The 22,462-nt window shown below is 40.7% G+C and overlaps 2 protein-coding genes across 6 annotated transcripts in view; one reads left to right on the forward strand and one right to left on the reverse strand.

Moving 5' to 3' along the window:
• The window catches only part of EIF2AK4 (eukaryotic translation initiation factor 2 alpha kinase 4), a 153,755-nt gene extending 148,409 nt beyond the window's left edge, over nt 1–5,346 (reverse strand). Inside the window, exons 1-2 of one of the 4 annotated variants that reach the window (XM_078774110.1) lie at nt 5,320–5,346; nt 4,596–4,789 (exon numbers count right to left, since the gene is read on the reverse strand). In XM_078774110.1, coding sequence (XP_078630236.1) covers nt 4,596–4,710 — 115 coding nt within the window. In that variant the 5' untranslated portion in view covers nt 4,711–4,789; nt 5,320–5,346. Of the gene's footprint in view, nt 1–4,595; nt 4,838–5,319 lie in introns of those variants that run through there. The other 3 variants (XR_010983724.2, XM_068110755.2, XM_068110756.2) reach the window with 3 other exon arrangements.
• On the forward strand, nt 5,078–21,210 carry TTC19 (tetratricopeptide repeat domain 19). Of its 2 annotated transcripts, none has more exons than XM_068110760.2 (10): nt 5,078–5,551; nt 12,407–12,504; nt 12,733–12,843; nt 13,126–13,164; nt 13,589–13,645; nt 13,879–13,940; nt 15,644–15,738; nt 17,176–17,342; nt 17,481–17,643; nt 20,035–21,210. In XM_068110760.2, the coding sequence occupies exons 1-10, from the start codon at nt 5,374–5,376 to the stop codon at nt 20,163–20,165; spliced, it is 1,101 nt and encodes a 366-aa protein (XP_067966861.2). In that variant the 5' UTR covers nt 5,078–5,373; the 3' UTR covers nt 20,166–21,210. The 2 variants fall into 2 exon arrangements, with proteins under 2 accessions (XP_067966861.2, XP_067966860.2); XM_068110759.2 differs by having other exon boundaries at nt 5,278–5,551; nt 12,733–12,882.
• The last annotated feature ends 1,252 nt before the right edge of the window (nt 21,211–22,462 follow it).

The following is a 22,462-nucleotide window of genomic DNA, read 5'->3' on the forward strand; positions in this document are numbered from 1 at the left end:
ACATATTGGTGTACAAACTTAATCCATAACATATTGGTGTACAAACTTAATCCATAACAACATATTGGTGTACAAGCTTAATCCATAACAACATATTGGTGTACAAACTTAATCCATAACAACATATTGGTGTTCAAACTTAATCCATAACAACATATTCGTGTACAAACTTAATCCATAACAACATATTGGTGTACAAACTTAATCCATAACATATTGGTGTACAAACTTAATCCATAACAACATATTGGTGTACAAACTTAATCCATAACATATTGGTGTACAAGCTTAATCCATAACAACATATTGGTGTACAAACTTAATCCATAACAACATATAGGTGTACAAACTTAATCCATAACATATTGGTGTACAAACAATCCATAACAACATATTGGTGTACAAACAATCCATAACATATTGGTGAACAAACTTAATCCATAACATATTGGTGTCCAAACTTAATCCATAACATATTGGTGTACAAACTTAATCCATAACATATTGGTGTACAAACTTAATCCATAACAATATATTGGTGTACAAACTTAATCCATAACATATTGGTGTCCAAACTTAATCCATAACATATTGGTGTACAAACTTAATCCATAACAATATATTGGTGTACAAACTTAATCCATAACAACATATTGCTTGTTGGTGTACAAACTTAATCCATAACATATTGGTGTCCAAACTTAATCCATAACATATAGGTGTACAAACTTAATCCATAACAATATATTGGTGTACAAACTTAATCCATAACAACATATTGCTTATTGGTGTACAAACTTAATCCATAACAATATATTGGTGTACAAACTTAATCCATAACAATATATTGGTGTACAAACTTAATCCATAACAATATATTGGTGTACAAACCTTAATCCATAACATATTGGTGTACAAACGTAATCCATAACCACCCATCAGTGTACAAACTTAATCCATAACCACCCATCAGTGTACAAACTTAATCCATAACCACCCATCAGTGTACAAACTTAATCCATAACCACCCATCAGTGTACAAACTTAATCCATAACCACCCATCAGTGTACAAACTTAATCCATAACCACCCATCAGTGTACAAACTTAATCCATAACCACCCATCAGTGTACAAACTTAATCCATAACCACCTATCAGTGTACAAACTTAATCCATAACCACCTATCAGTGTACAAACTTAATCCATAACCACCCATCAGTGTACAAACTTAATCCATAACCACCCATCAGTGTACAAACCTAATCCATAACCACCCATCAGTGTACAAACTTAATCCATAACCACCTATCAGTGTACAAACTTCATGCATAACCACCCATCAGTGTACAAACTTAATCCATAACCACCTATCGGTGTACAAACTTAATCCATAACCACCTATCAGTGTACAAACTTAATCCATAACCACCCATCAGTGTACAAACTTAATCCATAACCACCCATCAGTGTACAAACTTAATCCATAACCACCTATCAGTGTACAAACTTAATCCATAACCACCCATCAGTGTACAAACTTAATCCATAACCACCCATCAGTGTACAAACTTAATCTATAACCACCTATCAGTGTACAAGCTTAATCTATAACCACCTATCAGTGTACAAACTTAATCCATAACCACCTATCAGTGTACAAACTTAATCCATAACCACCTATCAGTGTACAAACTTAATCCATAACCACCTATCAGTGTACAAACTTAATCCATAACCACCTATCAGTGTACAAACTTAATATATAACCACCTATCAGTGTACAAACTTAATCCATAACCACCTATCAGTGTACAAACTTAATCCATAACCACCCATCAGTGTACAAACTTAATCCATAACCACCCATCAGTGTACAAACTTAATCCATAACCACCCATCAGTGTACAAACTTAATCCATAACCACCTATCAGTGTACAAACTTAATCCATAGCCACCCATCAGTGTACAAACTTAATCCATAACCACCCATCAGTGTACAAACTTAATCCATAACCACCCATCAGTGTACAAACTTAATCCATAACCACCTATCAGTGTACAAACTTAATCCATAACCACCCATCAGTGTACAAACTTAATCCATAACCACCCATCAGTGTACAAACTTAATCCATAACCACCCATCAGTGTACAAACTTAATCCATAACCACCCATCAGTGTACAAACTTAATCCATAACCACCTATCAGTGTACAAACTTAATCCATAACCACCCATCAGTGTACAAACTTAATCCATAACCACCTATCAGTGTACAAACTTAATCCATAACCACCCATCAGTGTACAAACTTAATCCATAACCACCCATCAGTGTACAAACTTAATCCATAACCACCCATCAGTGTACAAACTTAATCCATAACCACCCATCAGTGTACAAACTTAATCCATAACCACCTATCAGTGTACAAACTTAATCCATAACCACCCATCAGTGTACAAACTTAATCCATAACCACCTATCAGTGTACAAACTTAATCTATAACCACCTATCAGTGTACAAGCTTAATCTATAACCAGCTATCAGTGTACAAGCTTAATCCATAACCACCTATCATTGTACAAGCTTAATCTATAACCACCTATCATTGTACAAGCTTAATCTATAACCACCTATCAGTGTACAAGCTTAATCTATAACCAGCTATCAGTGTACAAACTTAATCCAGAACAACATATTGGTGTACAAACTTAATCCATAACATATTGGTGTACAAACTTAATCCATAACATATTGGTGTACAAACTTAATCCATAACATATTGGTGTACAAACTTAATCCATAACAACATATTGGTGTACAAACTTAATCCATAACAACATATTGGTGTACAAACTTAATCCATAACATATTGGTGTACAAGCTTAATCCATAACAACATATTGGTGTACAAACTTAATCCATAACAACATATAGGTGTACAAACTTAATCCATAACATATTGGTGTACAAACTTAATCCATAACATATTGGTGTACAAACTTAATCCATAACAACATATTGGTGTACAAGCTTAATCCATAACAACATATTGGTGTACAAACTTAATCCATAACAACATATTGGTGTTCAAACTTAATCCATAACAACATATTCATGTACAAACTTAATCCATAACAACATATTAGTGCACAAACTTAATCCATAACATATTGGTGTACAAACTTAATCCATTACATATTGGTGTACAAACTTAATCCATAACAACATATTGGTGTACAAACTTAATCCATAACAACATATTGGTGTACAAACTTAATCCATAACATATTGGTGTACAAGCTTAATCCATAACAACATATTGGTGTACAAACTTAATCCATAACAACATATAGGTGTACAAACTTAATCCATAACATATTGGTGTACAAACAATCCATAACAACATATTGGTGTACAAACAATCCATAACATATTGGTGTACAAACTTAATCCATAACATATTGGTGTCCAAACTTAATCCATAACATATTGGTGTACAAACTTAATCCATAACATATTGGTGTACAAACTTAATCCATAACAATATATTGGTGTACAAAATTAATCCATAACATATTGGTGTCCAAACTTAATCCATAACATATTGGTGTACAAACTTAATCCATAACAATATATTGGTGTACAAACTTAATCCATAACAACATATTGCTTATTGGTGTACAAACTTAATCCATAACAATATATTGGTGTACAAACTTAATCCATAACAATATATTGGTGTACAAACTTAATCCATAACAATATATTGGTGTACAAACCTTAATCCATAACATATTGGTGTACAAACTTAATCCATAACATATTGGTGTACAAACTTAATCCATAACATATTGGTGTACAAACTTAATCCATAACAATATATTGGTGTACAAACTTAATCCATAACAATATATTGGTGTACAAACTTAATCCATAACAATATATTGGTGTACAAACTTAATCCATAACAACATATTGGTGTACAAACAATCCATAACATATTGGTGTACAAACAATCCATAACAACATATTGGTGTACAAACAATCCATAACATATTGGTGTACAAACTTAATCCATAACAATATATTGGTGTACAAACTTAATCCATAACATATTGGTGTACAAACTTAATCCATAACATGTTGGTGTACAAACTTAATCCATAACAATATATTGGTGTACAAACTTAATCCATAACATATTGGTGTACAAACTTAATCCATAACAATAATATATTGGTGTACAAACTTAATCCATCACAATATATTGGTGTACAAACTTAATCCATAACAATATATTGGTGTACAAACTTAATCCATAACAATATATTGGTGTACAAACTTAATCCAACCCTGATATGTGATTAATCATTCCAACTTCATCATCACACCAAACAAGTCACGTGACCAGCCACACGCCTTATATGAAAGAATAAGACCTGTCAACCTTAATCCACATCTCAAAGGAATAATTCTTTCCTTTACATCAGGTTTCATTCGTTCCCTAATTCATTCACTCCTAAGTTGATGGGTTTTTTTTTTTCTATTTCTTCGTTCTCGTTGCCTCGCTCGCATATCGACAATACCTCAATGCTGGCTTTCTGTCCGAGCTCGTCGAAGTCCTCGCCGTATATGGCCGACAGCGCCTGCAATTCGTTGTCCTGCCGGTCGGCATACGAGTCTTGGGAGTCCCAGCTCATGGTGAGGCAACCAAGGCTCAGCCAGCCCAAGGCGCTACGAAGGTCCGTAACAGACTCCCTTGAAGGACGAGTGGGGGGACTGTGGGTCCAGAGTGGAGCACATGAGGAGCAACATCGAGCGAGTGAGGAACCGGAAGTCCCGAATACCAGCAACTTTCATTGGTCGTTATTCATTCCAAGTGCATTCTACAATTCTTTCATAATTTCGAGATTTCGCAGATGGTATAAAAAGGTTTATTATGTGGTGTGGTGTATGTGAACCCTCGTATATTTAAGAGTAGTTAAAATCCAACGAAACAACACTCGGAGCTGCTTTTAATGAATGTGTTCTGCGTTCATTTGAACGGTTGTTGGTGCTTTGAGGTCTACACGTCGGGTTGAAAAGGGCGGTGTATAAGCAAGTCGCTTATCTCCTGTATGCAGTTTTTGGGTTTTAGCTTTCTCTTGTGGAGTAGCATCCATTTCATGAATTATATTCTACAGTGCGTTTAAAAGCTTAAAATATGTGTGAAAAAACAATGCCTGTCAAACGACGATAGCTGAAGTTTGAAATTAAAGGCTAAAAGTAAAGGTGCTTTGAAGGTGTGTGACTGTGTGTGCACTGTGCACCTGCTTCACTGAGAGGATCATCTACGGACACGCTTCTCACAGACAAAGCAAATTATGCTCCCGGCGGCGACGTATTTCCGCGTTCGGATCCTGGCGGGTGTCCCCGTCGTGCTGTCTCGTCTGCAGCATTCATTCCGCCAGTCCCAGAGCCACGCTCGGTCACGGGACACCGCGACACGGCCTGGCGGGACAAGGCGAGCCGGTGCGGCGATGGTGGCTGGGACAGTGGCTGGTAAGGAAGCCAGGTCAGGAGGCGTGGTCTTTACCTTTATCTACCTGTATTATAGTGTATCTAACCTTTTTACCCTCGCCAGAGGTGAGGGAATTGCATTAGAGTCCGTTTGTTTGTTACTTGGCAAATTTTTTTTTTTTTTTTTTTTGCAAGTATATTTATCGTGTGTGTGTGTGTGTGTGTGTGTGTGTGTGTGTGTGTGTGTGTGTGTGTGTGTGTGTGTGTGTGTGTGTGTGTGTGTGTGTGTGTGTGTGTGTGTGTGTGTGTGTGTGTGTGTGTGTGTGCGTCCGCTCACTTATACTTGCCTACAGGTCAATTTTAAACCGATCTTCACGAAACTTTACCAAATGGTAGAGTTCGTGGTCCGACAAAATGCTATATATTTTTGAGGTCAAAAGGTCAACATAAGCCAAAGGTCAACCACTTTTTTGGCATTTCTAAAATCCTCAATTTTCATCCCATTGACTTGAAATTTGAAGATTTCTTCACTTGATTGACTTGACTTGTACCCTCAGGAGTGCCAGGAAGCACTATCTCTCCACACTCAAGAATGAACTCTCAAACCTATCTCCTTCCTCCAAATCCTGGTGGTGTCTGGTCAAATCCGTTTCTGGTGTTTGTTCCCCCCTCCATCCCCTCCCTTACCTCAAATAGCTACACAGTTGACACCGCACGTGACAAAACCGAATGCCTCAACTCTGTGTTTCCCTCAAAATCTTGTGTCCCAAACCCATCTCTCTCTGTTCCCACTTTACCCAGTCGAACCCAACTGTTCCTGGACTCTGTGTCCTTCTCTCCTGACAAGGTGGATACGTTTTTGTCAAACCTCGACTCCGATTCTGCAACTGGACCAGACGGCATCAGCCCAAAAAGTCCTAAAATCCTGTTCTGTCGCTCTATCTCACCCTCTCTCTGTTCTCTTCACCCTCTCTTTTGCTCAAGGTCATCTTCCATCATCTTGGAAATCAGCAAACATTACTGCTTTACACAAAAAAGGTGCAAAAACAGATCATTGCAACTACAGACCAATCAGCCTTCTCCCAATTATCAGCAAAGTCATGGGATCCATCATTGCTTTGGATATCAAATCCTTCCTCTTCTCCAATGGCTTGATCTCTGATCATCAATTTGGATTCAGACCAGGTCATTCTACTCTGGACATGCTGCTTCTGCTGTCTCAACAATGGATGGAGGTCTTCAATGCCAAACAGGAAATCAGAGCTGTCTCCCTTGACATCACGTGCTTTCGATACGGTCTGGCACCCAGCTCTGCTCACCAAACTCTCCTATGGTATCCATGGAAATCTCCATGCATGGCTTGCGGACTTCCTCTCTGGTCGTAATCAACGTGTGGCCCTGAATGGATTTCTCTCATCTCCCCTTCCGGTTCAGGCTGGAGTTCCCCAAGGCAGTGTTCTGGGCCCTGTGCTTTTTCTGGTCTTTATCAATGATCTAACAAAGTGTCTAACAATGATCTAACCTCTACACACGGTGTGTACCCCGGTTTAGAATAGGTACACCGTATCCCTGCGCATCGTAAGAGGCGACCAAGGGTTGGCGTCAGGAAGGGCATCCGGCCATAAAAAACATTGCCTCAAACAGGGAACCATGATTGTCAAGGGGCCCGCAAGGCTAACCCCTGCTCTAGCAGGGGAAAATGGCCTTAAAACGATCATTCATATTCATTATTATCAATGATCTCTCTGACTCTGGAAAATCCTCTCTATCTCTTTTCTGATGACTCCACTCTCTGCCACTCCATTCCTCATCCCTCAGATTGGCAGTCTGCAGCCTCCTCACTCTCTGCAGACCTGGACAAAATCACAGACTCGTCAAACAAGTGGAACATGTCTTTCAATCCTGACAAATCTCACACTCTTACGATGTCTCTCCGAAAGACCGACTGGACAACCCTCCCATCTACTTTCTCAACAATCCTCTCCAAGAAGTTCTGTCGCTCAAGCTTTTGGGTCTCACTATCTGCCATGATCTTTCCTGGGAAAACCACATTTCCAAGCTGGCCTCCAAAGCCAGTCGCCGACTGGGCATCCTCCGTCGTGTGCAGTCCTTCCTTGGCACACCTGAGCTCCTCACCACATACAAGGCTTTCATCCGCAGCTCAATGGAATACTGTTCTCCCCTCTGGTCCGGTGCTCCTGCCTCACACTTAGCTCGGCTTCACGCTGTTGAAACCAAAGCTTTCAGAATCATTGGAATGTCCCTCGATGAAGCTAACTCCGAGGGACTTTCACTCGCTCACCGCAGGCAGGTTGGTGGTCTTTCTGTCTTCTACCGACTCCTCTCCGGCCTTGCTCTTCCAGCCTCTGTGCTCTGTTTCCCAAATATTCGTACAGATCACACAAGATCTGCCAGCAGCAACCCTCTTATGGCTAAACTGCCAAAATCAAGACTCTCTGCTCACTTTCACTCTTTCATTTCGCTTTTCTCCCGCCTCTGGAACAAACTCCCCCACTCTCTTCAATCCTACTAACCCTCCAGGTCTTTAAAACAGCTGTTCACCACCATCTCTTATCTTCCCCCATCCAAAACCTTGATCTTTTCTACCCTTGCTAATTCACCCCCGATCCACTTTTTTTTAATTCCAACTTCTTTCCTGGAAGTCCTTGCAGTGTCAATGTGTTTTATACCTCTCCCACCTCCCCCCAATCCCTCCCCCTCCCACAGATCTCCCGATGTCCCTGCTCTCAAATGTTGTGTTTGTGTGCTTCCCCATCTCTCCCCATCTTGTCTACCGCTCCCCTTATTATATGTTTTATGTGTTGGTTAGACTTTTTGTGTGATTAATGTTAGCTTTCACGAGCCTCGATCTTGTATACCAAAAAATAATAATAATAAAGGATTTACACATCAGCTAACTGAATTCAACCACCAACTATTTGTGAGATCAGCATAGGCCAAGAGGTCAACACAGGCCAAAGGTCAACCACTTTTTTCAAATTTCTAAAATCCTCAATTTTCATCCGATTGACTTGAAATGTGAAGAGGATTAACATATCGGCTAACTTAATTCAACCACCAACTATTTTTGAGATCATCATAGACCAAAAGGTCAACATAGGCCAAAGGTCAACAACAGTTTCATATTTTTCTAAAATCTTCAATTTTCATTCGATGAACTGGGAATTTGAATGTGATTTTCATATTGGCTAACTGAATTCAACCACCAACTATTTTTTTCATCAACATAGGTCGCAAGGTCAACATAGGCCAAAGGTCAACCACTTTTTTCTAATTTCTAAAATCCTCAATTTTCATTCGATTGACTTGAAATTTGAATGGGATTTTCATATGAAAAGATCTGCCAGCAGCAAGCCTCTTATGGCTAAACTGCCCAAATCAAGACTCTCTGCTCACCCTCACTCCTTCATTCCTCTTTTCTCCCACCTCTGGAACAAACTCCCTCACTCTCTTCAATCCCACTCCTCCCTCCAGGTCTTTAAAACAGCTGTTCACCACCATCTCTTATCTTCCCCCATCCAAAACCTTGATCATTTCTACCCCCGCTAATTTCATCCCAGATCCACTTTTTTGAAATACCAACTTCTTTCCTGTAAGTCTTTGCAGTGTTCTTGTGTTTCATACTTCTCCCACCCCCCCCCCCCCCCCTCCTTCCCGTGCTTCCTCCCCCCAAGCCCTTTCCCTCTCGCAGATCTCCCGATGTCCCTGCTCTCAAATGTTGTGTTTGTGCCTTCCCTTCTTTCCCCATCTTGTCTACCGCTATCCTTATTATATGTTTTGTGTGTCTGATTTTTTTGTGTGATAAATGTTAGCTCTTTCATGAGCCTCGATCCTGTATACAAGAAATATCACCGAACTGACTTCAACCACCAACTATTTTTGAGATCAACATAGGTCATAATGTCAACATAGGTTAAAGGTCGACCACCTTTTTCAAATTTCTGAAATCCTCAATTTTTATCCAATTGACTTGAAATCTGTATATGATTTGCATATCGGTTTACTGAAACCAACCACCAACTATTTTTGAGGTCAACATAGGCCAAAAGGTCAACATAGGCCTAATTTCTAAAATTGTCTTTTCATCAGATTAACTTAAACTTTGAAGGCGATTTGCATACAGGTCACTGAATTCAACCACTAATTATTTTTGAGGTCAAAAAGATGCCCCACTGAGTGCCATTCTACTTTGTTCTGTTTTTCCAAGTGTCGCTCCATAAGTGATTTTTCGTTTGTTACTTGGCAAAAAAAAAAAATTTTTTTTTTTTTTTTTTTTTTTTTTTGGGCAAGTATGTTGATCACTCCGGTTTGTTTGTGTGTGTGTTTGTGTGTTTGTTTGTCTGTCCGCTCACTTATACTTGCCTTCAGGTCACAATTCGAAACCAAGCTTCACGAAACTTCACCAAATGGTAGAGTTCATGGTCCGACAAAATCCTATATATTTTTGAGGTAAAAAGGTCAAAGGGTCAACATAGGCCATAGGTCAACAACAATTTCAAATTTCTAAAATCCTCAATTTTCATCCGATTCACTTGAAAATTGAATGGGATTTACATAGCAGCAAACTGAATTCAACCACCAACTATTTTTGAGATCACCATAGGCCAAAATAGCAACATAGGCCAAAGGTCAACCATTTTTTTCAAATTTCTAAAATCCTCAATTTTCATCTGATTGACTTGAAATTTGAATTGGATTTTCATATTAGAGAACTGAATTCAACCACCAATTATTTGTGAGGTCAAAAGGATGCCATACTGAGTGCCATTCTGCTTTGTTCTCTTTTGTAAAGTGTCGCTCTCTGAGTGATTTTTCATTTGTTTGTCCGCACAGAATAAGTATGATTATCTCTGCAACCATTGGTCCGATTGACAGGAAATTTTCACCATAGGTGCAACTCCACCTGTAGAATTTTTTTAATGATAATTATGACGTCATAGGTCCCGTGGTTCGGTCGCCATCTTGGAAAAACCGAAAAACATTGCACCTCTATATCTCCGAAAGCGCTGAATATAAAAAATTGAGACATGGCTCATTGCAAAGAACTCTCCATGGGGAATAAAATATGTTAATGATGATGTCATAGGTGCCTCCATTAAGACGTCATAATTCGACAACTATAAAACTTCATCCGATCAAGATGAAATTTATTGAGCGTCATGTGGGCATAAATTGGCGGAGGAAAAAAATATATGATGTCATCGGTCACGTGGTTCGGCCGCCATATTTGTTTTAACACAAAAGCCTTAAAAACCACTGAAAACACATTCTGGCGAGGGTCTGCAATCTATGATTGCTCTTTCTTGTTCTGTCTTTAATGGGGTGCGATGTAGTAGGAACATCCGAACATGTCATGTTGGGGGTATGAATAAGTTATTACACCGTCCCTTGCGCAGCAGGAAGACGGGATTGTGTGTGTGTGTGTGTGTGTGTGTGTGTGTGTGTGTGTGTGTGTGTGTGTGTGTGTGTGTGTGTGTGTGTGTGTGTGTGTGTGTGTGTGTGTGTGTGTGTGTGTGTGTGTGTGTGTGTGTGTGTGTGTGTGTGTGTGTGTGTGTGTGTGTGTGTGTGTGTGTGTGTGTGTGTCTGTGTTGTACCATTTGAGTTTTGTCATCAAATTTTCACCAAATCTTTATTATGCTAATATGGAGAAGGCAAATTAATAACTTTCTCAAAAGGTCAAAGGTCGGCTTCACATAAAATTAATTTTCATCTGAAATTTCAATTTACCATTTGAGTTTTGTCATCAAATTTTCACCAAACCTTTATTATGATAATACAGAGAAGGCAAATTAATTATTTTGTCAAAAAGTCAAAGGTCAATGTTGCATAAAATCGTCAATTTTCGTTTTATTGACCTGAAATTTTAAGAATTTGCACATTGAGTCACATAATTGGTTCACCAATCGAAAGCTAGAAGCTGGTTATTTTTTTTTAGATCTAAAGCTCAAAGGTCAGGGCTGCATAAAATGGTCAATTTTTTTTAATTTTTTTTTATTGTTTCAGTTATTTTGAGCATACAGAAGAAGAAGACGACGTGTGAATACAAACGGACGAGGACGGGCTTTGCATTTTCAAATGCATTCTAGTTTGTTGTGTTTGTTTCAAGTCGAGCCAGGATCGAGTATCTTACTGTGTCTCTTTATAAAAAGTCATCATCCAGGTGTACAAGTTTATAATGCTTTACAGCAATTTCTCATACTGTACCTGCAAGCTGATTCTCTTGGGAAGATAAAAAATGCATTATTATCAAACTATTTACTCCTGTTTCTGTTTACCTTTAATAGCCAATTTGTTTTTATTATGCAAATAAGAAATAAAGCGATAAACTTTGTATACAAGTAATTTTGTTTGCGATGAAAGTGAGATTGCCATGTCGTGTTTGATTTATTTATCTGCTAGCAAAAGTACTTGTCCCCCAGAGACGGGAAAAGTTAACATAACCACAGAAGATGACAATCAGGTAGTTGTCCGGGGAAATTCAATCCGTCCTGTAGCGCTCAACCTTACCAGAGGTGGCGCTGTTGAAACAAACTGCAACAGCGAGGAAGTATACCCCATCATTTTTCCTGGGGGTTTTCCGGTGGCCAAATGAGCCGCAAACCCCACTAAAACCTGGCTGGTACAACCTTTTACCTCTGTGACAAATTTGTTCGAAATCCATCCAGAGTGTTTTCTATCGATCTGTTTCTTTCATCTTTTACCTACCCCATTTAACTCCTAACCAATTACCCCACACCAGCCCTCGGAGGAAGACGTTTGTGTGTTTTACAGTGGCTCCACAGTAAACACAGACTCCACGTCTTGCTTCTCCTTCCTCCCATCCGTAAGGCCGGGCTCTTTGCAAATTTATTTTTTGTTTTTTTGTTTTCTCTCCAGGACTTTCCTTTTTTAAATGGCTCTCGGGGAGGGATGAAGAGAAGGTTGAAGAACAAACACCAGAGCAGCAAATTATCTGGACTCTAAAACGAGCAAAGGTACAGGTGTTTCATTTGTACCTTTGCTTCATGCTTCACGATGTGATCGAAATGTTGACTATTGTGTTGATTGTGTCCATGTTGGTGTGGTTGAGGTAGATTGTTGTAGTCACATGGAGGAGATTCACGATGGTGGTGTTGAGATGCAGAGTGCGGTGAACTGCATATATAATTGCTGGACCTGAAAAATAACCAAACGTTGTAGTTGTGCATTCTCACTTTCTGCAGCTGAACATTATGAAAGGCCACCTGGAGAAAGCGGAGGAGCTGCTGCACTCCGCGGCCCACCTTGCACGAAACGAGAATCACGAGAACGCCCTCATCTATACCTACGATCTAGTACGACTGGCACTCTACCTTCCTTCCACCTCAGTACTGGTATTCAGAGGGGGGAAAAGATGAGTGTAACAAATGTTGTTGTACTTTGGGGTCATCGATGTCAAATTGCCATGTCAATGTCGCATGTGATTGTCACAACTACTTGATGGTAGAACCTCAGGAGTTTTGGTACAACAAACTAAAACATACCGGATGTTTCATCAAGGTTTCAATCTCGTTCTCTTCATTACCTTTATGTATATTATCTTGCCAATAACCCAAGGTGTGCGTTTGTGTGTTCAGATGGCAAACTTGGCTATGCAGAGGGGCTATTTTGAGCAGGTGAGGCCCTTAGATTCCCCACATGTTGTTTGGGGTCGGGAGGTTTATCAGCAGGTGTACTTTGGTGTGTTTGACTTTGCACCGCCATTAACCCTCTGGGTTCAAATGTTTCTGTCCAAAGCTAAACACTTGGTGCTTCCTTGTTTGAAAGCATAGGTTGGAAAAGCACACCTGTTCTTTTGGCAGAGTGCCATTCGTACAACAATAAGAGATGCTTGTTGCAGTGAATGGAATGGAAGGACACGTTGCGGAACATGTGTTGTGTTTCTTGTGACATCCGTGTTCAGTTTGTGGATTCACAGTATATGGGACAGAATTATTATGTGGTTGTATGATTGTATTCTGTACTATGATATTGATGTGGTGGCGACTTACCTCCAGTCTTGTTGCAGTTCAATGTGTTTTTTCTTTTTTACTCTCGCAGGCTGAGAAGCTCTTCAAAGCAACGATGACTTTGTACTTGGGTCATGGAAGCAAACAGGTAGGCGTGTATATTCGTTCTCCTCCTCTTCATTCTAATTCAATATCAGCATTCATTACGGTTGTTAATCTCTCTGCGTTTGTTTCTTGCAATATCTGTTATTTTATCTATTCATATTCGTTATCTTACTCATTTCTCCACCCACCGCACCCCCGTTTTCACACGTGTTACTACCCTATGTATATCACTTCCCCCTGACACAAGTGACCTTTGTGGCTCTTTTTGCTCATTAGGATGATGATGCCATGATTGAGATGTCTCTGAAGCTTGCAAGTATCTACGCTTCTCAAGAAAAGTATGAATGAGGGATATATTTAAAAAATATAAAGAAACGAGAGCAATGCAACTGTCGCCAATATGCCTCTGCATAGTCCCACAACAGGTAGATGCCCTCGTTCACTGTTCTAAAAATAAAGTTTGATTTATAACCCTTCAGCTGTTTTCAAATATCACATTTTCACCAGCCATGACGGGTTTCACTTTGATCGGTGAAGTGGTTTCAGAGAAGGGACTTTTTAAAATATCTGCTTTCAAGCTAAAATGGCTGCCACACCACGTGACATATGACCTTAAAAAAATGTGCACTCTGCATATGTATGGGTAGTGGATCACGTTTGTGAAGTTGCGTGTTGATCGGATGTTCATTTTTCTATCCAAGATGGCTGCCAAACCATGTGACCAATGACGTTTTTGTGGTCATCTTTTAATCACCATGCCTAGTCAATGACGCACGTAAAGTTTCGAGTCGATCGATTTGGTGGTTTGGGAGAAGATTTTTTTTTTTTTTTTTTTTTTAAAGGTTTTAGGTTCAATCCAATATGGCTGCCAAACCATGTGACCTATGATGTCATAAATTTAATATTTCAATACAAATGTGTCATAGATTATGTGCATGCAATTACAGATTTTTAAGATAAATAATTAGATTTAAAACATTTTTGGCTGTTATACCACTTCACCTATGATGTCATCATTATCATGCTTTTTGTTCCCCCATTGGAAGGACTTGACAATGTGCCAAGTTTCAAATTTTTCCATTAAGTGGTTTCCGAGAAATGTTTTTTAATTATGTTTAATCCAAGATGGCTGCCATACCACGTGACCTATGATGTCACAATTGTAATGAAAACATTCTGCATAGGTGTCGCTCCTACCCTGAAAGTTTCATCTCAATCGGACATGTGGTTGCTGAGAAAAACGAGGTTTTGCCCAGACGGACGGACGGACAACCAGAAAACATAATGCCTCCGGCCACCTACGGGGGCAGAGGCATAAAAACATTTTAGGGTAGTACACACATGTGACCAGTTTTGGAACTCATTTTGTGCATTTGGGTTATCTTTACCTGATATGTAAATGGTTGCTTCTTTATCATTTCTGGAAGTGCGGCTGTGCCGCTATTGCAGTGCTCCTGTTGTGCCAGTAAGCTGGTACTCATTTATCCAACCTCAGAAGGATGACAGGCTGAGTCAACCCACTTTGTGTTATTTCAACCGCATGACAGGGGCTCACACTCGAGACCCTAAGTTCTTAAGCCAGGCACCTTAATCGTTAAGCCAGCACCAGGCTTTTGAGGACCAGTGCAGTCATGTCAGGAGAAAACACAGGTGGTTCAGGAACCAGGCAACAAGTGATGATCTGGTTATATAATTAAATATTCTCGAGCTATTTAATGGATTTGAGAGAACTGACTGAAGGCCACTGTAGTCGGCAAAGCAGGGCGAGCAAATTCTGATCATGAGCGGTCTGCTTAAACCTGAAGACATGTTCGTCCGTCCTATCTTTCCAGAGCCATTCCATGTTGTGCTTTTCAGGTCCCCATGCAATCTCTCATTCTTCAGGAGTTGCATAGAGATCTGTCCCACTATTAGTGCTTTCGTCTTGAAATGGGATAAAAGGGTAATATTTGAGAGGTGATGTCATAAAATGTTTGTAAATAAACGCGTACATTTTAAATTAAAGATTTAATTTAAATGTGTGGTTGTGCCTGCGTTTCAGACATGAGATGGCTGTTTCCGGATACGAGTGGTGCGTGCAAACCGCAGGAGAGAAGGTTGCAAAGCAAAACGCACACATTTTGGGGTCATCGCCTGGTAGCCTTTTCTCATTTCTCTGCAACCACTAGCACTCTTTCCACCTTTGTGCAGCTTGCACCCGGGGCCCGATTCGATCCACAGAATCCAACAATAACCCACCATCCCGATAATACAAGGCAGACGAGGTGTTTCTGTGGGTGCCTGATCTGCTCTCTGTACATATACATCACTTTCCTCAGCTCTGATTGCTGCCAAGTTGTGGCTTTTTATCTACCACTGTAAAAACTAGAGTTCATAGAATACGATACCCCATGCAGTTACTTAAATTTTAATAAAGCAATGATTTTAACACTCAATTTAAAAAATCCTGAAGTTTAGTGCTGTTGAGTAGTCCAGTAGTCCAGAAGCAGTCCCGAACACCACTCTTATACACCACTCCATGAACCTTCAATTTAAATTGAAGTACTGTACTGCAGAACTGGAGGTTCTTGGAAGTGACAAGGAGGCGATTTGTGCACTCCAGTGTTCAAGTACATAATTAAATTTAAATATAATAAGGATTGTAAAAGTTATATAAATGAATTAATTCCGGTTTTACCGCCATTTTCCCCAGTGTTTATTACATCGCCCCATCTCACATTAGTCCTTCATACCTGTTGTTTGTCTCCTTCATGATGCCCTTAAAAACAGTAACTTTCCTGTTGGGAATGATTTTCAATTTTGTTTGACTGCCAGACAGGCAGACGGAGTAAAATTATTATCTCACTCCTCTCTGCACATGCGCAATCAAGACAAAGTACGGAGCCAAAGTACGGTAAAACGACAGACTCGTCTTCCTATTCATGTTCCGATTCGTGTTCAAAATAGAACATTCAATTTAAATAAGTTTGTTGCTCGACCATAAGACGGACAATTAACTTCACTTCACGTGTGTGGGGTAACAACTCTCTGCATCCGTACGTTTGTCTTGCATTGCCTGAATTACCCTGATGATGCTGTTTCTTACTGGTGGTCCATAGCAGCTGTTTGTGAGGCAGCTCTCAGGATTATACACCACCCTATGACCTTTGCGCCAGAGCTTAAGTATGTAAGATGAGCAAGTCTGGTGGTTCACAACTACCTTTGTAACTTTTTAGTGGTGTTCTGACGTGTTTGTTTGTTTATACTTATTCCTATTGTGCAGTTCTGTAGAATGTCCAACTTAGCTTCAGCTACGTTTCCATTTGTCGAGAAAAGGCCATGGAAACGTTTGTCAACCCAACTGCACAGTGCACACCCTTCATTAATTTGGCTCACTTGTGAAGTAAAAGAGGGGAAGCTCAGGCCTAATGTCACCAGATACCAAATACTAACCAATATATTTGGTCATTGACTGATTGGTAGGTGTGCATTGAGTTTCATTGCCTTGACGCACGCAAAATAAAATCGAACCATTCATATCAATTATTAAGATGGTTGAAAAGGCTAATATGTCTGACATACACCTTTGCACAGCGGAGGAGGAACGGGACATGTTTGTGAACACACAGCTACTCTTTGGCATGTGTTTGGACTCGTACGCACGCTACCACATGAGCCAGGGCCGTTGGGCTAAAGCGTCGACACTCTACCGCCAGGCACTGGCCACTTGTAGTGCTGCACAGGGTGACACACATCCCCAGGCGAGTTGCACAGCCTGCTCCTTGACTCATTGAGTTTCTCATCAAAATCGCCAGTGCACATTAGCCTATTAGCCACCTAAAAGGGTTCAGAATGCTTCAACTTTCTGAGGTTAACTTCTGACCCCTACCCACCACTAGACCGTGCTCTTGATGAGTGACCTTGCTGCTACGCTCGATGCACAGGGACTGTGGGAAGAGGCTGCAGAGCTGGCTAAACGTGCCATTGATTTGGCCAGGGACACTGAACATCAGCATGAGGCTTCAATGGTCAGCAACCTCGCTGGAATCCTCATGCACCAAGGTAAGATGTGCAAGGGTAAACTTAGAGTTTGAGAATAAAATCCTTTACATATCACTATAACTGGCCATCCTACATGCTCAAACACTTGCTAGTTGCTCCAGCTTAAAAGTTTCAAATGCTTAATTTCTGCCTTCACTCAGCTCCATAGATGGCGCTCCTTCCACAGCCTGTACTTTTCCCCCCGATTCTAACCCTTGTTCAACAACTCGCTAGGTCCTTGAGGTCTGGTGGTGATGGAGACGTTCGACACCTGTTGAATTTTGAATTTGGGATGAACCACAAATAAATTGGAGTATTCCTGAACATCCCTCATGGATTAGGTTTATGATAAGGCCTCGCGTGCCTTGTGTTTATTAGCCCCCTTTTGACTTGGTCCAAAACGGGAGCTTATGGATTGGGTCTCGTCTGTCCGTCCATCCGTCCGTGCGTGCGTCCGCAACCATATCTCTGAGATGTATGGACCAATTTTGTTCATACATGGTGCAAAGACATTACGTGATGGTAGTATACATATTACATATGCACATCATTTTGTTTTGAGATGCGATCAAAGACGGCCGACTGGTGGCCATTTTGTTACTTAAACATGTCCTCGACCATTTCTTGAACATGCATCGTCCGATTTTGTTCAGTCTTGGCAGAAGCATGGTGCATAATGGCCTGCAAATGCACCTCACTTTATTTTGCGATTTAATGAAAGATGGCCGACTGGCGGACATTTTGTTACTTAAACGTGTCCCCAAGCATTTATTGAACAAAATCGGTCCATGCATGTCAGAGAAATGGTTGGGACCCATTTAATTAACAAAATAGCCGCCAGTCGGCCATCTTGGATCTGATCTCAAAGACGAATGACGTGCATATGTAACACATCATTCATTATCTGTGTGCCAAGTTTGAACAAGATCGGTAAATGCATGTCTGAGAAATGATTGAGGAAGTGGTCAATATCGGTTTTCCTTTTACAACTAAAATGGCCGCCAGTCTACCAGTCGGCCATCTTTGATCAGATCGCAAAATAAAGTGAGGTGCATGTATATGCCGTCATGTGCTGTGCTTGTGCCAAGCTTGAACAAAATTGGACCATGCATGTTCAAGCTTGGCACAAGCACAGCGCACATGACGGCATATACATGCATCTCACTTTATTTTGCGATCTGATCAAAGATGGCCGACTGGTAGACTGGCGGCCATTTTAGTTGTAAAAAGAAAACCGATATTGACCACTTCCTCAATCATTTCTCAGACATGCATTTACCGATCTTGTTCAAACTTGGCACACAGATAATGAATGATGTGTTACATATGCATGTCATTTGTCTTTGAGATCAGATCCAAGATGGCCGACTGGCGGCTATTTTGTTAATTAAATGGGTCCCAACCATTTCTCGGACATGCATGGACCGATTTTGGTCAAACTTGGCATAAGGACAACACATGAGTATACATGTGCAGAAGATTTTGTTTTGTAATCTGACCAAAGATTTCCGACTGACGGCCTTTAACTCCGTACAGCAGAATTACTAAAACCACAGTGGCTATGACATCTTATGTCTTTTTCTTATTGAAATTGACATCCTGTACCCCAGCCTGCATCCATGGATAATATTGGTCCTTTGAGTGTGGACGATGAGATCTCTCTTGGATCGAGGCTAACAATTTAAAAAAAAAAAAAAATTGTCCACAAGACGTGATCGTTAATACATACTGTATTTCTCTCTTGCTCTGTAGAAGGGCTCATGCCCGAAACGTTCCTTTCCCCTTTTTCTCATGGCGGTTAACATACCTCTGTCAAAATTTGGTTCGCAAGATTTGTTGGCCTTATTTTTCCACCATCACCAGAATGTCTCCCATGCTTATAAAGCCTAGTTTTTCTGTCGTTTATATAGATGGATGGATAGATTGTTTTGACACTCTTTCCAGAGTGAGAGGGTGGGACTAATTTGTCACAGTTTGACGTGTTCTCATGCTCAAAAGCCTGATTCCTGTCCTTGGCCACACCGAGACAATTTAATTTTTGGTAGGCCTTGAAAGCCAGATGCTTATTGAGCAACACAGGAAAATAGTCACCGTGCAGAAGGCTTTGAAATGCATCTTGGACACTTTATCCTCCTGGGTTCACTGTGGCCACAGGATCAAATGTGTTCACCATCATTGCTGTTGTTCACAAGGGCAAAACTCCAAATGGGCTGGAGATTTTTATTTTATTTTATTTTATTTTCGCCCGACTAGTCATTCACAACCTCTTTGTTTGCCTTTAGCATTTTAAGGTCGCTCGTTTGTTGCCAAAACACTTCCTTGTACTTTTAACTGCAGCTTTTTTCTCTCCCACTTGGATTCCTTTTCATATTAATTGTTTTTATTTATTTATTATTTTCCATTTCATGATAGGAAAGTATGAACATGCCAAGCAGCTGTACCTCGAAGCTTTGGCACTCTCTCAGAAGCGTGGTGAGGCGGAGGTCACTCTTCAGGCCGAGGAGGGGCTCGCAGAACTTCGTCAGAGGACTCACAATAGGTAGAGGGAGTTGCAGCGACTGCCACAGGTAGTTTGCCATCTGCGATGCCGCCGAAGGGATGTACGGTTCCGAGATGAGTTGAGTGTTTCGCTTTGCGGTGGGAAATGAGTGCGAGTGCAGGTTATCTATGCACGTACTAATTCGCAAAAGGACACTTGGTCGATGATTTGCAACGCCAACGCATGCCCCATTGAGTCGGGTTCTGTTTGCCCACTTGTACAGGCTATCTTTATAAATAAGCCAATACATCATTGTTTAGGTGAAAAATACAGGGTGCATCAAAAAAATGTTAAAACCTCTGAGATATATAGTCTCATATAAGTGTTAACATTTTTTTGAAGCACCCTGTAAAAATCACTTGGACTCGCTGAATTTGCAATTTGGTGTTTGGTGGTTTATTTTCTCATAGGATGACAATTTACCTCCTTTAACGTGATATAATATCTGTTGTGTGCAGTTAAGCTCTTTAAGAGGAGGTGAAACCGAAGGACCTAGCACTGGGCCGTGAGACAAACGTACATATGCATTTTTTATTGACAGGATGTCCTCATAGAAAACCCCACACATGATGCCTCTCGATTGCCCAGGCCACACGTAACTGGAGCCTTTTATTTAATTTATTTTTAAACCTCGGAGCCTTTCCTTTGTCTAAGTTCAACAAGTCTTGGTGATTTGTTCTTAATGAACCCTGGTGGTAGAGAGCATGGATCTCAGCCAATGCTTGTGATGACTGTCTATATCTGTTTGAAAAAGACATGACTAATTCTGCACCAAAATGGTACAAAATCGCTTCTTTAAAAAAAAATTCGGTACTTGGGTTTATGGTGGTGCTTGTTTTGTCCGTATGTTAAGCCGAGAACGTTTTGAACCCACCTCGTATTAGTTGCATAGACGATGAGTAAACTGACACTATATAGGATTTGAACCTGTGGATCCATATCATGAGCTAAGTGCTCAGATCGGAGGCCCAAGTGCCCTGTTAGCCAATAACATTGTCTGGTGTGTTCGCGAGGTTGCTTTGTGGTGTGAATAAAAACAATATGACGTATGTCATCCTATCTTCTTCTTCTTTAACTGCCACAATTATTCCCACGTTCTTGCGGAGTTGGCTGGGGGAAGCTTGGCCCAAGTCGTTCACGAACCAGTTGGCCAGGCCTGATGTTCGACTAAGATTAGAGCAGGAATTTGTTCACGATGCCGTCGATAGCTCGCCTATTCTCCGTGAAGGGCAGTGTGGGAACTTTAATGTCCACCAACTAATGCCGTACCATCCGTGGTACGGCACATATTGATGAAACACAAAAATTACAGGTTGTAGCTAGGCCGTGATTCAAACTTGGTCTAGAAACGAGTGAGCGTACCACTTGGCCATCCTGCCAGGCCACATGTCATTGCAATATTTATATCGGTAGATTAATTTTTATAGGGTAAACATGTACAGGGGAAGGCAAGACTACATTATGGTGCAACTCTAAGTTTGGTTTTTTTATTTGCCGGAAGGGGGCGGTCAAAGTCCACGAAGAAATGGAGGCGACATTTCCAGAGACCATTTTGCTTTTATTTTCAGTTAGAATCCCTCCAGCTCTGCGATGCCTTCTGGTTCGTGGTGCCATTTGCTGAACCTCTACATTGTGCCATTTCAACTGTTCCACAAACCTTGACAATGATATCGATTTAAAATCAATTTCCCGTACATGAACAAGTACTTCTTGAATTCTGTTCCCTGCACGAGAGATGGTGCGAGATTTGAACCTGTGCCTTTACTCAAATAAACGGTACGCATCATCGGGCTGTCTCAGGTGCTCAACTTCCGGAATTTTCTCCTTGGAGGCCTGGAGCCTTTGATGTCTCCCATATTATTCCACAAACGTCCACTTTATTGGGCCCAACAGGCCATCTCATGTTATGCTTTTGTTGAATGTCTCGTCTCCAACCTTCCTTTCTTCAACAAATTTCTCTGTTGACCTCTAGTTTGGACACCATCAGAACTTGATCTCCATCGTGGGACGTGCAGTTGTGGACCTCTATCAGTGTGCATTTCCCCCATTAAATCTGTGTTTTCATCAGTCATCGATAACCAATACCACACTCGAACGATGGTGTAATGGTCGGAGTGTCCGCTCCGAGTTTGTTCCCCCTCCATCCCCTCCCTTACCTCAAATGGCCACACAGTTGACATCGCACGTGACAAAGCCGAATGCCTCAACTCTGTGTTCGCCTCGAAATCCTTAGTCCCAAACCCATCTCTCTCTGTTCCCACCTTTCCCAGTCGAACCCAAATGCTCCTGGACTCTGTGTCC

Source organism: Myxine glutinosa, chromosome 3, assembly GCF_964187855.1.
Source record: "Myxine glutinosa chromosome 3, kmMyxGlut1.1, whole genome shotgun sequence".
Classification (NCBI taxonomy): Eukaryota; Metazoa; Chordata; class Myxini; order Myxiniformes; family Myxinidae; genus Myxine; species Myxine glutinosa.

Coding starts and splice junctions, on each gene's coding strand:
- TTC19 (XM_068110759.2), top strand. CDS start 5,374: ATGCTCCCGGCGGCGACGTATTTCCGCGTTCGGATCCTGGCGGGTGTC. Junction 13,165..13,588: donor AGAGGGGCTATTTTGAGCAG/GTGAGGCCCTTA, acceptor TTACTCTCGCAG/GCTGAGAAGCTCTTCAAAGC. Junction 13,941..15,643: donor ATCTACGCTTCTCAAGAAAA/GTATGAATGAGG, acceptor CCTGCGTTTCAG/ACATGAGATGGCTGTTTCCG.